Raw genomic sequence first — 17,682 nt, forward strand, 5'->3', positions numbered from 1 at the left:
TCTAATATTAGTATCACCCAACCAGTGGACTAATGCAAATCCTGCATTTTGATTGGCTACGCTACTAGAGGACTATTAGTAATAGTCCTTGAGTAGCGAAATTGGCGCAATCGAGCGTGACCCTTTCTTTCGTTTTATTCCCAAATAAATATTTCTTCAACTTGCATTTGCTAACTTTATTATTGCCTTTTCTGTCCGACTAGTTGGGTGATACTAAAACAATTAGACCCTTCGCCCTTAAGGGCCACGGGTCTATAGCCCATTCGGCATTGCCTCATGGGCTATTGACCCGTAGCCCTTGCGGGCTACGGGTCTAATTGTTAGATATCCGCGAGCCTTTGTTATTATGGGCAATCAAATGGTGCGAGTGAAATAAGGAAAGAATTTCACGCACGTTTTGTCAAATATTCCAATGATGTCTGCGAGGCTTTAGGCGAGGGAAATTATTAGGATTTTGACAAAACTTAAGTGAAATTACTTCACGAGTATGCTACTTCATTACCTTTTAATATAATGGCTGACAAATTACGCTTGCAATCGTGGGTTTTTGACTTGCTTATTGTATCGAGAAAGTTTTCGCCAGTCCGAAAACGCTGATGGAGGAGACGGTATATAATGCTATTTTCGGCACCTTTTTCAAAGCCTACGTTTTCACCTATCCACACTAGAAACGGAGCGTTTTCAGAAGGCTCCACTTTTGAAACCGTTTACGAAAGGCTTCGTTTTCATCAGCGTTTTCGGTCATTTCAGTGTGAACGATCTGCGAAAACGCATCAAAAAGTGTGCGCTTTCAAACGAAAACGCATTGGTGCGGTCGGGGCCTCAGTTTGCAGGATGCCATGTGTAAACGGACAGTATTGAGGGAAAATGACTTCATCATACTTAGCAAGTTCAAGAAATTTCCTAAGGACCAAATAAACCTCAATTTGGTCCTGTTTTGAAAGTTTCTATTGTAAGGTTTAAATTGTAATCTGCATACACCGTTGGAGATACAACGTCATAAGATAACTGCGCCACTACGTGCGCTCTCTCTGGTCGATAGGTGTGCTTGGATGGGAGTAGCTAAACACGGTTGTGACGTTTCAGATTCGCGCGTATTTTTGAGAATTATTTTATAAAAGCAATAGAGCACTTTTTTCATGTTTACATAGCCTCATCTGAACACTCGGGGCGGGTTTGCATATAAACTGTCACGAGGCTATGTAAACACGGAACTGAAGCGTTCCATTGCTTACGCAACTGAAACTCAAAGATTATGGCGACCGTTGTCAGTTGATCTCGGTTTTCTGAATGCTATGCTTGTGAAACAAACAGTTAAAGGAAAAATCATGTGTGTGACTTCATTAGCCTTGGCAAGTTCACGAATTTTGTAAGAAGGACAAAATATACCCGTGTTGTCGTGATCTGGTAGTTTAATTGTAATGTTGCTTTTATTACAATTGTTCTATTTTTCCAAAGCTTTTGTTTCTTCAACAAACAACTATGGTAAGGTTAGCACTCCATTAGCAAAAACCCAAGCCTTTTGGTTACCGTCGTTACCCTGAAAAAAGGATATTACCAGTCCGACTAGAAATCCTAGGAAATTGAAAAGTGATTCTAAAAAGTGTTAATACAATGAACAAGTGCTACACAGCACTATCATTTATCAGGAGCCCATGCATTTGGTTACCCAGTCGTAATCCATCTCAGAGGTCCTAGCGCCAAAGCTAACCTTTAATTTCCTCAAAGGTTTCTGTCAACAGCAATTAGTTCAAAATTTGTGACGTTCTGATGTTCATAACAATGGAGCAAGTCTTTAACTTTGTTAAAGTGAGTCAAGGTCTGTAGGTACCGTACTTTATATGTATGGTTTTAGTGAGAGTCCACCATGGACTTTGCAGAAATAATGATGGCACCTCCTTAAAATACTTGAAATTATTCTGACACTTTACAACTATAAATTTAACATTTTGACCAATATTTCCCATTTAGTAAGAGTTAAAATGTCTCTACGCTCTTAGGTCACTGAAGCGCAGCGGTGCTTCTTCTTCTGACAGTCACAGTATACTGTTCATGTTTGAAGCCAATTCTAGAATATGCTAGTGCAGTCTTCGCTAACTTGCCACTGTACCTTTCCGACACCGTCGAAAGAGTCCAAGGGCGTGCCCTTCGTCTTACATTATAGCGAGGCACTTCGCACAGCAGACATACGATCGCTGCAGGAAAGAAGAGTTTCCGCTTGTCGCAAGTTTATTTGTACTGTCTCTAGGCTCGTTACCAGTCGTATACCTGATGTGCAGACCAATCAGTCACTGAGACCTAGGAATTTAACGGTCCGTGCCGCAGCCACCAATAGGTTTGGTGACTTCGTCACAAACAAGTATGCCACGCTTAACACTATAGCTTGATATCCATTACTTTTGCATTTCCATTTATATTGAAGTGTAGTTAATAGTATTATTTATTTCTGACACTACCTGTAACCCTACTAATTGAAAGAGTGGTCGACTCGTATTTAAGAGGTTCTTAAAATAGGATGACTGACTACGGGTTTTCATTAGGTCAAAACCAATGGCTGTAGTAGATTCTTTCCAAGACTTTGTAGAGATTTTGGCTCTGTGATTTACCCTCTACACAAACATTGAAATCGCTTAATAAAACACAACAAAAACTGGGGTATATCAAAGAAGTTACAGGGTCATGACAGAACACAAACTTTTATTTTGATGGTAAAATTTTACAATACAGGAAAAACAAATAATTTATAAGCTTAACAGTCAATACAGTGTTTTGCTATGGAAAACATTCTTATTCGATAACGTAAGATAAAATAAGGGTTTCAATCTATGTGGTTTGCTTTGGATCTAAGTGAACTAAGAGGCTCATCAGTACGGGCGATCTCTTCGCTCCTGTCTCATGCCTTGTCTGCAGTAAAAGAAACAACAACATTTAGTGATCATTTCTGCTGAATGAAAGTTGAAAACCAGCAATAATCCAAGCAATAATAGTTAAATTTTGTGTAAACAGTACTTGAGAAAAACGCATCAATTATAAAAATTTTACCTGTCGTAGCCACCTCGTCCACCACCACCACGCCCACCTGGCCCTCCTCTTCTGTCGCCACGTCCTCCACCGCGGCCACCACCTCCTCTACCTCCACCCCAGCCTCCTCTACCTCCTCCTCCGCCACCACTTCTTCCTCCATATCCACCACCACCACCACCACCTAGAATAAAATGAAAAACTGAGTACTGTGCAACCAGACCCTCAACAAGGATTTTAAACTTAGTATTTTAATTTTAAAGTATTGTAAAGCGCCATGGACAATTAGTGGGAAATTGCGCTATATAAATGTATATTTATATTTATAGTATACTGAGAGCTTTTTGGGGGCTCAAGAAGATGCTTATTTAGGCATTTTCTAATTTTAGGAAACTATTAATTATGACCACAAGGTGGTCACACTAACAGGGTTCCACTGCACTCTAAAGATGATACAAATAGTTTTAAGACAACTTCTTGCAGCTGTCAAGAGATGCAGATTTCCCACTGTCAACATCTATGGAATCTCATCCATCTGTTGGAATACATCTTATTCAATCTAACTGCTATAAAAAAGATCGAGTGCTTCTAAATCACCTTATTTCAAAGGAACTAATAATTCTGAGGTAAAGAGTGAATACTAGACACCACTTCTCATCTGTCAGAAATGTGACGGGGTTAAAATCTAACATGATGAATACTCAAATACTCACCATCACCACCGTCACCAGATCGTGGGGTCTGGCATCTGTTGCAAGTATCCCTCCTGGCAAAATTCATGTTTCCACACCTGGTTACAAACAAAATGCATTAGACTCTGCGATTGCTACAATAATATTCTTACTTATACCATTTGACTGCTAAACAATAATTTAGCTGAATACACAGGCCAGTAATCACTGGCCAATCACAAAGGACCCAGACAATCAGTGAGCTACCCATGACTTGAAGTATTAACTTCTACATGTACACATTCCAAAGTGTAGGAAAATTTGTGCAAGCAAGTCAGAATTGAAGTAATCATATGTAACGAGCCTATAGCAAGTAAGATAGGGATAAGATAGGATTTGAACATTAAAATGGTAAAATTTTGACGAAATTTTCAAATTTGTATGATCCAAGTTATAGTTCCATTCAGCAAATGTCACCTGTAACCATCTCAGAGATTTCAGCACAATGGAAGTAGTTTCTGTTACTTAGGGGCTGGTGGATTTTGCAATTAGGCTAGTGGACTTTAACCTTTGCTTGCTCAAAGGACAAGTGAAATTTTTTGGGGAATGTTTTTCAGAAATAATCAAAAACAGTAAGACTACAAGAGATTGAAATCTTGTTTTAATTTAAATTTGTAATAAAGTTATTGTAATAATAAGAAATTGTTTGCCCCTATTGAGGATGTCTTTAGCTAGAAATGATTGAGTATCTTTAACTTCTTTAAGGAACAAGAGGGTTTACAAGTGCATTGAAACATAACCAAGGGCAGTAGTGGGACAGTACCAGATCATAACTGTTTTGCATTTCGCTGCTAATTTGGACACAAAAATAGTACGTACGACGAGCAGTCCCAGTCTCCAGCACGAGCCTCTAATTTGCCCTGGTTTCCTCCCCCTGCTCCGCCTCCACCACCACGGCTATCATCCCGGCCACCCCTTCGGTCACCACCACCAAAACCACCCCCTCCACGTCCACCACGTCCACCTCCTGTGTGAGAAAACAGAGTCAGAAATTAAGCTACTCTGGGACAGCTAATACACAGTTGTTGTCACTCAGACCTAGCAAAGTGAAGAAAACCAGCAATTTGGTATCAGTTTTGCCATTGATTGATTTGCTCCTTAAAATTGACAAATTTTTATCAGAACACCGCTAGGAGACCTCATGGTTAATGCACTTAGCTAGTTTAATCTAATGCTGGGGGGTAACCCTTGGATGGACTATCCTCCCATCCAGGGAGGAGTAGACATTCCCCCTAGTTTCTTTGTGCTACAGAAACCGAAGATACTCGCTGGCCTGGCTGGTATGCAGACTTCAGCTTTACCCTACACCCTTAGAAGGCAAAAAACATCCTTGATACCATTCTACCCCAGTGCTACCCACTACTACAAAACATTTTGCTAGGTCTAGCCACCCCACTGCAAGCACTGAATAGAGCATGAGTACAAGAATGTGCCATGTGGCACGATAATTTATCCAAAATAAAAGACCCACAACTGCACCTCGTCCTCCGCCTCGACCAAAGCCTCCTTTGGGAACTCTCTTCTCTGCAAATTCGACTTTGATCGGCTGCCCAAGGAAATCCTTACCTACAAATAGGAACACAATGAAACATTCTACATTTCTAACATAATTTGGAACTTGAAATTAACCATATTAATGACAAAAATCATTTCGACAGTTTACCATTAAACCACTCAATAGCTGCGGAGGCAGTTGGGGGATCATCATAAGTGACTGTAGCATCTCCCTGCAGGAGCAAACAAGATATATGACTGATCAAAGATATTGTTTGGAACACATTTTTTTTGTGAGATGTACTTCAGCTCCTTGGGTACCACTGTCAAAACTGCTAGGGATGGCTAGGGAGGTTAGCAGTTGTCAGAAATTTGAATTTGAAGTGGTTTGATTCTTAGCACATGAAATGAAAAATTGTCACACAGTTTGTATTGTAAGCTTCTTATTAATGAAAAGCACACACTTTATGACATATTTCAAACTGACAGGAAACTCATAAGACAAACTATGGGAAAATTACTATTTGCACTCCCTTCAACAATTCACTTATTATTAATATCTTTACCCTAGGGCTGTTCTGTACTGTACTAATTCAGTGTTCCAACCAGAAAATTTTACTCGAGGGCCAAAGCGGCCCCTGAAGATCTTTTTTAGGGGCCAATTTTTTAGGAAAGGGGCCAATAAATTGAAAGCTACTGAACAAAAAAATACATCAGGGTACCAAGGAAAATAGAGCAGTTTATTAAGATTTATGATAAATTTAATAGTAAGTGCTTTTTGAAGTGTTTCTGCTTAATAAAGTTTCTTTTGAATTAGATACTGTTATGAAGGATCCGTGCATTACAAGAGAACAATCCTTAGGGATATATGACGTAGTCAATGATCAAGGGTTTGCAATGCATTAAAGGGCGATTTCAAACACCGTCATCAATTTGGAAGTTTTCCGATATGAGAGAATCAATACAGCAAAGCAAATGGACATATTGACTTCTTTTCTTATGTTGAATGTTTTAGAAACAAAGATCTTTCAATATCATATTCTAGAGGGACATAATGTGTGACAAAATAACTGTTATTCATCCTCAACACAGAGAAATGTAGTCCGTATAATGGTGACTAAACCAGAATTTTGGTTGCCAAGGATGAAATGTTTGTTGCATTGGCGACCATATCGATCCCAATTTCGAGCCCTGTGATGGCTTTAAAAATATTACATGTATGCCTGTGTTAAGCCTGCAGTTTGTAATAGGAAAGGGCCAAATTGGCCCTTTTTTCGTTTTTCTGGGGGCCATCTCTGATTGTAACGTGGGATTCCCACAATGGCGCGCTCTGGCGGAAACACTGCTAATTCATAATTTTAGTATGGCTTTGATGAAAAATACAGCAATTGAGTAAATGTTCACCTTAGGGGTACCATCAGGATGCCTGTATATCCAGATTTTTGGGGTGCCAGTCCTCTTGTCAGTCTGAACAAGCAAAGCAAGAAGTTGGATTATTTAGCATACTAACAAAAATTCCTATTTCACTCCAGATTTGTTTAATCCTGCATGTGAAAATTGACTTTTTTTAAGTAGCAGTATAACATGCTCTTATGCTAAACATGCCCCCCCTGCCCACCCCCCCCCCCCCCACACACACACGCCAAATTCCCTCCATCCACTATAAATGAAAGTGTTTCATGGTATTAATCCTGCACTTTAATGTCATTGAGCCATATGTTTTGGTTGTAAATGTCTCCAAATGGTTTCTAATTAGCTTGTTTTCTTTGCTCCTCCAAAGTAGCTGCAGATGTATCTCTCATCATTTGGATCTTTATGACTGGTTCTTTCATCCCCATCTTGGCAACTGGTTTGAGTTTGTTCTTGCTTGAGGTTTGAAGAGAGATAATTGTATTGTATATTCATTAAAAGAACCCATTTGTCTACCAACTTACCTTTATAATACCGATAGAACCAAAACGCTCTTTGATGGCCTCTTCTGTCACAGAGGGATGAAGATTGGACACAAACACTTGATCTGTCTCATATTCTTTTCCTGCAAAATAAAACGATGAATTAAATCAATAATGTGGAAATTAATTCCATTATTACAAATTGATCTGCAAAAGGAAAAGTACCCAGAAGTACTGAGAGATAGTTTTGATATTTTACAGGATGTGTGGCAGTAAGTAAGAAAACTAATATTTCAAATTCTGAGCTTGGAAATCAGAGGACCAAAACAGGTTAAACTTGGTTTTCATACTTCAGTTAAAAAGATGTAAGTAAAGTAAATCAAAACTCTCAATACAAAATAATAAAGAAATATATAATTTACTGATATAGTTTGCATTCAAAGCTATTGAGGGACACTCCTAGAGATCTATAGCATTGATCATAAAATGTTCAGAATGAATTTAAATTAAATGAACTAAAACATATTTAATACCATCTTGATGACCACCTCCGGATGAATTACCTAGTAAAGGAAGCACACACAAAGGCTTTTAGTAATAATTTCAGCATTGCATTTCATCAACTTAAATGTCGTAGTTTAATTGACACCAAATTACCAAAACCCTCCCAAAAATATAGTTCTCTGAAGACAAGCGCAAGATCAAACACCGTTTACCAATGTACAGTACACAAATTTATGTACACAGGTTTGGAAAAACTTGATCAAACCCACATTGCCATATGACGAGCAGTTTGATATTAATGTTGCAACCCCAAGAAAAAAGCAGATTCTGTCAAAACCAATGCAGATGTGCTTTTAAGAAGCCACACAGGTCTACCACAAGACATCGGATTGGCATAAATGTATGTCAGTTTCAAGGGAGTTAATCAGACATTAATGTGAACCACAACAAGGGCAATTTGTACAGAATCTGCAATTTTTACACGCTTTAGTACTACATGGCCCTAACCCCTGTTAAGCTACAATGCACATTGATATGGTAATTTTTGAGTAAGTAACATATCTTTTAAGGAAGACAGAGTGTAATCAACATTTTTTCACTACAACCAACCCCACTTGGAATGCAAAGCTTTGAGAGCTTTGCACTGTTGCCAATCAACAGAGTTTTGAATTAACCTTTGACATCCGCCTTTGCTAGTTTTCCTTCCCGAGGTGGAAAACTTTATTAACAACAATACAACCACAGTTAAAAGAGCTCCTTGAGTGCAACATTAACCCTCAGTTCAACATTTACGTCACACTCTCGGCAATGTCTGCAAGCTTATAGGTTTACTCATTATATCTGGAGGCTTGTTATATCCAAGTTAGATGAACCATGGTTGTACTGTTGTCAACAATTTTACCGTGCTGTTGTTGGCTTTAGCTGATGTCAAGGTTATTAAAAGAGCTTGTGAGTGGCAACAGGACAATCCCTTTCACATATCCTTTTCACTATATATAATATATCCTTAGCCCACACAAAATTGTTATTACATGTATATTGCTTGTTGTTAGTTAGTTGCACATACTTGTAAATGACACTTAGTTGGAAACTACAGCACAAGGAACAAGGAACAAGCAATGACCAGTTAATGACACCATAACTGTCAACGCTTGTTACCTCATTAGACTGTAGTTCAAATTTGGTACCATTTAAAATATAAGAGTTATTAACATTAGGCTCAGTGCTGTAAAGGGCTAACATGCAAGCAACAAAGTAGATTCTTTAAGCATGTATACAAGACAAGGACTCTGGAGCTCAGAGCTCAAGATGCAAGCCACTATCAGAGGTCATTATTTCTAATACCAGTGACTGATTTCTTCAACTTGAAAGAAATCAGTTTTTGAACCTTTTTGGAAATCAGATTGATTCACCCACTTTGCAAGTATTACACATGATACCAAGGTGAGATTGTCTGTCAGTCAATGATTTTTCTTATAAACTAGCTCTTCGAGATTCAAGAAGAAAACACATTACCCAGTAGTTGAGGTGTAACAGTTTCCACCATGTAATGAGATGATTTGTTCTTAATTCAGTGACAATATTGCCCAACCAAGACGATGAATTTTTAACGCTTTGAGCTCAGATGGCATTTAATACTCGATATTGACCAATGATAACACCAGCTTCATAGCCGACCGGCCGGCAGGCAGAGTGACTGAATTACACCACAGACAGCATTTATAAAACAGCAGGACAGTGTCTGCGTCAGCATGACTTACCATAACCCACATTACTATTGTATCCACCCGGTCGGCTACCTCCTCTGCCACTGTTTGTACCAATAAATCAATTCATTGATCAGAAGAGGATACTGTGGTGTATCACAGCACCTCAATCAACCAGTTTAGTAGCATGATTTAAACTAAATAACTTTAACTTCAGTAATGTTAAATTACAGATATGAACATGTTAAGGAACCCCGGGCACCCAATCAGTGATGTATGTGCTTGTTGACAACCCAAGATCTTGATTGAAACAAGTGAATGGACCAATGTTTTGTATTACCCTGCCCTTCAAGACTGTGTTTGTCTTTACCTTACTACGATTACAATTTGAGCAAGGCGTGACAGGAGTTTGGAGACCAGGTTTTAACATTTGAATCATGTTGTTATGAGTAACAGCTCCGCTTCTGATGGCAACTTGTCGGCCTTTGATGTGATTTAGCAGCAAAATGCACGAAATTGAAGACGCCAATATTATTACCATTGGAAACGAGGGAAGTTGCCCATGGCAACATCAACATTTTAAGGCCAAAACTTTGTCACCAAGGCTCTGCCACAACTTACTTCACTGATAATCATAGTAAACAAATGGCAAACTTGGAAGAAGAAAAAAAAAACCTTGGATGGAGAAAAACATCTGCACAGAAAGATCAATTTCTTTCAAATCATTGCCATTCAATAGAGTGGTCCAATCAGAACACAATTTCTTATGCATCTTTGTAGTTTGCTTTTATAAGCTTCAAAGACCATTTTGGTACTCACAGATTGGAATGCAACTAGCTTGCAATGGAGGCTAAAGCTGAGCAAACTTTTCAAATGACAAGAAGATTTTTTTTGTACTCCCCACATATTAATGTCCAATGCAAGCTAGATCCAGTCCAGTCCTGAAAATACAAAAATGGGGTATTGGCCAACTTTAGTTTGGTAATGGCCAACTTTGGTTTAGATTTTAAGAAAGCCTCCACTGCATTCAGCTGCAAAATGCTTTCTGTTAGCACTCTCACAGCACTAACCAAAGTTGCTTGATAAATTCAGCTATTCCATGCTGATGTTATTCTGTTTCTTACTTTCTCATAGAGAATTCCCAGGCTTGTGTCTATATATGGTAGCTCAATTTGTTTTCTAGGTCAGGGTGATTTCAACCTACACTGTAGGTTAATTTTTTATCAAAGGGGAAGGACGCATCTGGGACCAATAACTTATTACACCAATAAATATAAGCTTGCGTGGCCTAGTGGAGATGAAGGTGGACTATAAAGTCACTGATCAGGTGTTCAAATCTTGGTGAATCCAAAATAAAAAAAAAGATCTGTAAGGGATCCTGGCAGAGTAGCTGAGGGTTACGCTCAGATGGGGGTGGTGTGTGACAGTACATGTATGTCATTCTTTTAAAGGCCCCAAAGAGTGGGAACAAAAGTGGTTTGAAAACTTTAACCTTGATTGAAACAAATTATGATTAATCGAGGTTGAAATCATTCTGACCTAAAGAACAAATTTGACAGTAGGGAAGTTCTCTCCAAGTACCCTTTACAGTAATCACTCACCTCCAAAATCCAATTATTTTCAAATTTTGAAGGTTACAATTAATCAACATTTCTACTGGTCAGAAACAGTTACAGAAATTGACTTCTTCTTTTCCTTTTCTCATTTGGTAAGGAGGGGACCATTATTCAAACACTCCACACACTGATCACTCCAAATAATTTAACTGATATCACGGGGGACTACCAATCATTGAATTGTTTCCCTCAGTGGCCTTCTGGTACTGTTAGTTTCATGTGAAAAACATAACGATTCACGATTTGGTTTGTCAAGACCCCAGTAGTTAAATGGTCAAGGGTTCAAACCTTTTACTTTTTAATAAAAGGAATATGTTACATTCCCTCTGTTCCAGCTAAGTTAAGTTGGCCTAACATGGTTTAAGTGAGGTTACCCTTTACCCTCCAACACCCAGTGAGATCAAAACTGGTCAAGAGTTTGCTTCTTCATAAAACGAATAAACCACACCCACTATAACGCTCAACAACAACCAATTGACTACTTACTGTCAGATCCAAAAAGGGAGCACAGAAGAAATTTCAAGGAGTTTTAGATTGCATTTAGGAACATTTTATACCCTGCATCTAAGGTTCAGCTGACCCAAAAAGAGAAAATTATTTTTGTTGTTGTTGTCAAAAATGGAGATGTGACAAAATGAGGCTTGTTATAGAAAATTTCATTCCATTTTTCATTTCAAACTTCCACTATTTGAAATCAGTTCAATCATGAGCTGGAAGGTTAATCAGGTTCATGGTGTGTGGCATTGTGTGCTAGGTACATGAGAATGAGAACAGGCTAAAAAATGACTTTGTTGAATTAAGTCTCACTCTCAATATTGTGCATTTCATCTAAACAATGGAAGTTTGAAATCGAGATTAACACCCCATCTCTGCAGCAATTTTGCTTTGGGACAACCAGACTGCATTTGCCTTAACCAAAACTTTGTAATCTGGCCTTCAAAGGCTAACATAGGGAACAAGAGCTGGAGCTGAGGAAAAAGCATTTTTGTGTGGGTCTGTTGTGGTAACTCTTTTGTTGCAAAGTTTGAATCTGTTGCACGATGTTTTTTGACCCAGGCATTGCTACAAGATCGATGAAATATCTTTTCATGGTAACATGGTGAACAAAGGGTGACCAGAAAAGGATTTACCGAAATTTCACAAAGAGAACTTGTCATGTCAACCAGTGAAGGCAAAATATTACAGAACCTTGGTATGAGAAGCAGTCACATAGACTATGTGTGACTGTACAAAACAAACATAACATTTTATAAGCCCATGTGGCATTTCAATCAAAACTATGTATCAAGTGGTGACCAGGTAGTAACTTGAACATCTCCCTCAAAGCAGTGTCTGACTAATTTCCATGGATGGAAAAACAAATAGCAATTTACTTGGAACAAGAGTCAGATTATTTCCAGACTCCAAGACTGTTTCTGGACTCCATTTTTTTTCACACCCAAAATCTTGCTACATCAGACCACACATACCATGGTGTAGTGCAGTGCAGGTGAGTATGGAATGTTTCTGTTCAATTCTTTTCACTTTTTTTTAAACCATGCATCTCTATTAGTAACATATTTTAAGAAGGGCGCAGAGTATGTGAAAATTGCATTCTTTTTGTTGGAAAGAGTGCACTTATAGGGCTGTAGAACTACTCTAGGAGATGTTGAAGTTACCGACATTTTTTAATAAAGTAACTGAAGTCATTAACCCATTGACGCCTGTGCCGCCCGTAACCGCCCGTGCGAAAAACTGCTCCATTTCCCTGTGCCGCCCGTAACCACCCGAAAAAAAGCACATGGGGACAGTTGCCTTTCCTACCCTCCCTGAAGACTTTTTGGTTCTCCTATTGTTCTATTGTTCTTGAGGACAAATAAACCAATCAGAATAGACTTTCTGAGCATATTTTCAGAGGACTTTAGGGGTCCTAGAAAGACAGTTTTTCTTCTTAAAATCGCGCGCTCGAAAAGTGCAGGTAATCATGGTGCATTGCGGGCCAAATCTAAAAACTTCCAAGGTCTTGTTTTCATTCCTAAGACGGATAAATTACTGCTTTGGGCTTTAAAATAGAAAGGAAAAATACAAATCAATGTTCAGGTGGCCTCAGAATGGAGGATCAAGGAGTACAGAGTCCTCAAAACTTTCTGGTGAAGAAGTTTTTCTCCCTACAACCGCCGAGAAAACATGAAGATCGGAGCACCTTCAAGTAAGTTTCGACGACAGATCGCAGGTTTAAAGCGGCTTTTCGGACTTCAGAAACAAAAATGGTAATGTACATTATTACTTCGAAGTTGATTTCAACTTTTGGAATGATTGGTAAAGCCACGGGCGTTAAAATGACTGCAAAAGCGGTCAGCAAAAACTCAAGCTTTTGCGTTAGCGTGAAGAATAATTTGAACATGCGGTCATGCAGCGAAGCATGTCTGCGAGATTTTGAACAATTTTTTACTTTTAAATAGGTTTCTTCGTCTCAGCTTGAATAAAAATTTATTGTTATTGAACTTCCTTTCGCATTTCTTTCATTTGGTTCCCTGTATTTGGGAATTTTAGGTTTTAAAAGTGAACAGTAACTTGCACGCTGGATTTCTGCATATTTAATTTACGGCAACCTCCAGGCGCTTTGTTTGTTTAGTTTATTCGCTTCGTTCAAATATTTTTTGGAGTCTTATTCAGCTACTGCAGAACCGCTGAGATAAGAACTAAATGGCCACTGATTTAACACAGTTGAAATACGACTGATCTCAAAATAATTCGCTTGTTTTTGTCGTGTTTTTGATTTACGACTTTCATCTTTCTTTCGCCGCGCCGTAATATTTTCGTCGCGCGGCGAAGAAATTACTTGATTTCTTGTTTTCAGATTGATTTTTACATGAGTTCTTCGCTTTTATTTTTCATTGTTTTCTCAAATGTTAGCCGTAATAATACAAGAAATTCAATTCTGTTGTATTTGGTTTCGTTTTTGTCCTCCGAAGTCAATAATTAACTCATTTTCGCAAAGTCAATTTTCTCAGCTTTTGTGGGACATTTTGTCGCGCGGTAAAGAAATAATATAATTTCTTGTTTTCTCATCAGTTTTACACATTAGGTTGAGTTCTTTTTGCTAATATTTTTTAATATTTTGACCCTTCAGTTATTCAACTGTAAATAAACGATGTCTTGAAACCTGATCTTGTGTCTGTGGTTACTGCGCATATGGTTTATTTTTGTGCTTTCGCTCGCTCAGAAATATTCCGAAAACCACCAGGGAATTAGGGGTGGGTCGCGGGCAATTTCATTCAGGCGTCAATGGGTTAAGGAAAATGGTAAAAACCCTTTGAGGCCACTGAAACTGGCAGAGTAAGGTGGCAAGAACATACAGTTCTAAACATGGCAATAACTTTAACTACAACATGCAACAGGTTTCTACCATTTCCTACTGAGATAATGGGATGTATGACAACATTACAGTTTATAACTGCAAGCTTTGCTCCGTAGAGCAGAAGTACCTGTGATCATAATCATGACATTTGATTGTCAGTAACCAGATAAATGCATTCAATACCCAAATCATTTTGTACAAGAACTAGACAGGCTCATTTCTACATTCTATATTCATTTGACAATCAAACACTTGTGCGCTGACATTAAAAAAATCTTCTACCCTCACAAAAACAATGTTTTGAGACCAAAAGACCGGAGTGGTGTTCACAACAAAAGCTGAAATGTTATCCCATAGAACAGCTCCAGTTTCTTTAGTATCCACAAGTTATACCAAGTCATTCTTGAAAATTTTGTTCACAGTAACATTTGTTTAACCTTTTTGTATTATTCAACAGGTTTCCAAGATAACACCCAAAGGACTTTCAAGGGCAAATTTTTAGTACCAACTGTAAAATAACCTTTGATTCCTTACAGTGTTTATAGATGCATCAACTAATTCAAGTGAAGTGTCATGGATCAATACATGCAAATGCAGAATTGGCTCTCCATTTATCATCATTGCATAGTTCTCCTAATAGAACACAACAGTTATTTGAACACTTTCAGCTACTGTTTCATCTTCTCACACTTGTATCTGCTTCTGTTAGTCAGAACAGTGTTAGGTTTTGCCAGGTGAACATCAAAATCATTAAGATCTGGCCTACAGCATGTACACGATCATCCAATGACACTTCTATGTGATTAACAAAAGAACCACAATAAGGTGATATAATGAAAGTCTGAACCTACCCTCTTCCACCGCCTCCATAGCCACCACCACCTTGGCCATAGGAAGAGCTCTGCTGTCCATATCCACCACCACCACCGCTGCCGCCTCCACCACTACCGCGGCCACTACCTTGATACCCACCACTTTGGTAACCTCCACCACTGCTTTGGCTGCTGCCATAGCCCCCCTGGCCACTGGACTGATACCCTCCACTCTGATCATATCCATGTGGCTGTTGGTAACTCGATCCACCGCTGGCCTGTGTGTAGCCACCACTCTGGGGTTGTTGACTATATCCCTGATACTGAGTGGAAGATGCTGCTGGATAGCTGCTTGCACTACTGTCTGCCTGATACCCTGGATAGGATGTGGCAGAGGTCTGGTACCCAGGTGCTGCACCATATGCTGGGGCTGCTGGCTGAGCAGGGGCCTGGTAACCAGTTGATTGATAAGAACTTGTGGGAGCCTGGTAACCAGTTGATTGGTAACTCTGTGCTCCAGCATAACTAATGACCAAAAAATCAAAGAATCTATTTCAATATAGGCTTTGCTGGTTAACATCAATTCTCTTTTATTCCTTGTATTAGTAGCAGGGTAAAAATACTGTAAACATTGCTTAAGTCACACATATACTATTGATTTTGTTGTTGGTCAAGCAGTGTATTCAAATGTCAAATTCAGTGTATTGATCTAGTTTTCTTTTTGGACAAGTTATGGTCTTGCTGTGTAGAGAGGTGAAAACATGCACTACCATATCACACTGGGATGTGTTATTTGTCTCAGTTGTTATGCTTAGATGGAAGCAACAATCATTCTGACTTAGCTACAGTTTTACATTCTAAAAAAAGATCAAAGTGAAAAGTTCAAGCAAACTTATATCATACAAAGATTTAAATTGTCAAAGTTAAAGGTTATACGGCTTAATTTGGAATTAAAGTTCCTCTTGGACAAGAGTACGAGACCGGTATGTAACAATCTTTTAGCCTGAGTCACAGCTGCCCCTCCCTGAAAGAAAAAATTGGAGAGCATCTCTCTCCAATTTTGCTTTCCAGCAGGGATAGCTGTAACACAGCCTGACAATTTTTCTATAGTAATGGTCTAAAATAATGGTTTTCTCCCAACAATGCTTACCCAGTGGCTCCAGAACTTCCACCATACATGGCTGCTCCACCACCTTGGGTATATCCACCCCCATCTGAAAACAAAAAAAAACACGATACACATGCTACTTTGGCAAACTAGGAGTAATGTAAGAACAGTTTTAAAACATGAGGCACCCATACAGGTCACTGAAATATAAACATGTTCAGCCTAAAAAATCAACCTACTTTGTCAAAGAATGGCTCAGGGCAAAATTATGATTTCTGGTTAACCTGAAATGTGAATTTCATTTCAAACTCATAATTTGAGGGAGAATTGAAACAGTTCAATGTTTGTTTGGCACTATGGAAAAAGGGACCACTGTCAAATCATGTCTTAAAACCTTGTAATTTAAAGTAAAAGCACCCAAAGGTGAAAGACTGCTGCCGACTCTCATTGTTCATTGCCAAAAATTTGAGAGGTCTGCATTTTCAGCTGCAAGAACTGCTTACTATCTAGCAACTGTGAATATTGTGCCAGTTACATTTGCAAGCAAAAAAGGCAAACAAATTTGTGAATAAAGTTTTCAGATGTAGCCAAATTGGACAAATTGATCATCACTGGAGTAAAAAGAAGAAAATATAAGTCTTAGGCATTAAATGCTGCAGAAATTGGAGAGCCAACACTGGAAAGCAGTAGTAGTAGTAGTAAAATAGCTTACAGGTTGATATTATGACAAAATATCAAAAATTGTCATAAAAGTCTTTGGAGAAACAGACGTTTCGGTTGTATAACTCTTTTTCAGTGTTCAGAAAACCGTTATAGTAGTAGTAAGCCTACAATTGACTACCTGCCAAGATTCAGTTTTGAACAAATACTACGTATCACTGAAATAAAGCTTTATATGTACTGCATCAGCAGGCGGGCAGCACCAGATGTGCTACACGGGATAAGAAACTTATATCTAACCACAAGATAAGACTTAGCATTGAGCGGAAACAACGTGCATTCGAAGAACCACAGATTATTCCCTGACGCCAAATGAGCGGTTAAGTTTACTTTACTTATAAGCTTATATTTATTGCGTAAGTCGCACTGCATTCTTTCTCAGTGTTTCTTACACACAGTGCAAACTTTTAAACGTTTGACAGCATACGTTTTAAGCGTAAATGTTGAAATTTCACAGTCATAGCCATGTCCAATTTCATTGATTTGTCAGATTTGATACCACACGACAAACGTTGTGCGGCCAGGATTCTTTGCAAACTTAAACAACAAGCGACCTTAAAAGCACCAAAAATAACTTACATCCTTGATCAGCCATTGCGAAACCCTTGGGATATCAAATGCTCCGATAAAAGGAAGAAAATTCTCTCGTAAATTCAGCAATAATGGAAGTAACGAGAAGGCACACCACGCTTTCCCATCCTGCCTCGTTTCCGTACCGTGACGTCATTCACTCGTCTC

The 17,682-nt window shown here is 38.7% G+C and overlaps 1 protein-coding gene across 2 annotated transcripts; it reads right to left on the reverse strand.

Moving 5' to 3' along the window:
- Window positions 1-2,680: 2,680 nt before the first annotated feature.
- On the reverse strand, window positions 2,681-17,663 carry LOC110066936 (uncharacterized). Of its 2 annotated transcripts, none has more exons than XM_089279448.1 (13): window positions 17,524-17,663; window positions 16,267-16,330; window positions 15,156-15,641; window positions 9,403-9,452; window positions 7,672-7,701; window positions 7,181-7,281; window positions 6,651-6,713; window positions 5,416-5,479; window positions 5,232-5,318; window positions 4,572-4,719; window positions 3,735-3,811; window positions 3,043-3,205; window positions 2,681-2,904 (listed from the first exon to the last, which is right to left on the reverse strand). In XM_089279448.1, exons 1-13 carry the CDS (start codon window positions 17,537-17,539, stop codon window positions 2,865-2,867), a joined length of 1,389 nt encoding a protein of 462 aa, XP_089135574.1. In that variant the 5' UTR covers window positions 17,540-17,663; the 3' UTR covers window positions 2,681-2,864. The 2 variants fall into 2 exon arrangements, with proteins under 2 accessions (XP_089135574.1, XP_089135575.1); XM_089279449.1 differs by having other exon boundaries at window positions 3,043-3,199; window positions 3,732-3,811.
- Window positions 17,664-17,682: the final 19 nt, after the last annotated feature.

The sequence above is a fragment of the Orbicella faveolata genome, unplaced genomic scaffold (genome assembly GCF_042242905.1).
Source record: "Orbicella faveolata isolate gen_17 unplaced genomic scaffold, um_ofav_v1 contig_47, whole genome shotgun sequence".
Lineage (NCBI taxonomy): Eukaryota > Metazoa > Cnidaria > Anthozoa > Scleractinia > Merulinidae > Orbicella > Orbicella faveolata.

Bases quoted from the DNA above. Each gene is read 5' to 3' on its own strand.
- LOC110066936 (XM_089279448.1), bottom strand. The intron at 5,319-5,415 runs GTAAACTGTCGA...TCCTATTTGTAG, and splicing joins AGCTATTGAGTGGTTTAATG to GTAAGGATTTCCTTGGGCAG. The intron at 2,905-3,042 runs GTAAAATTTTTA...CTTTTACTGCAG, and splicing joins GGACGAGGTGGCTACGACAG to ACAAGGCATGAGACAGGAGC.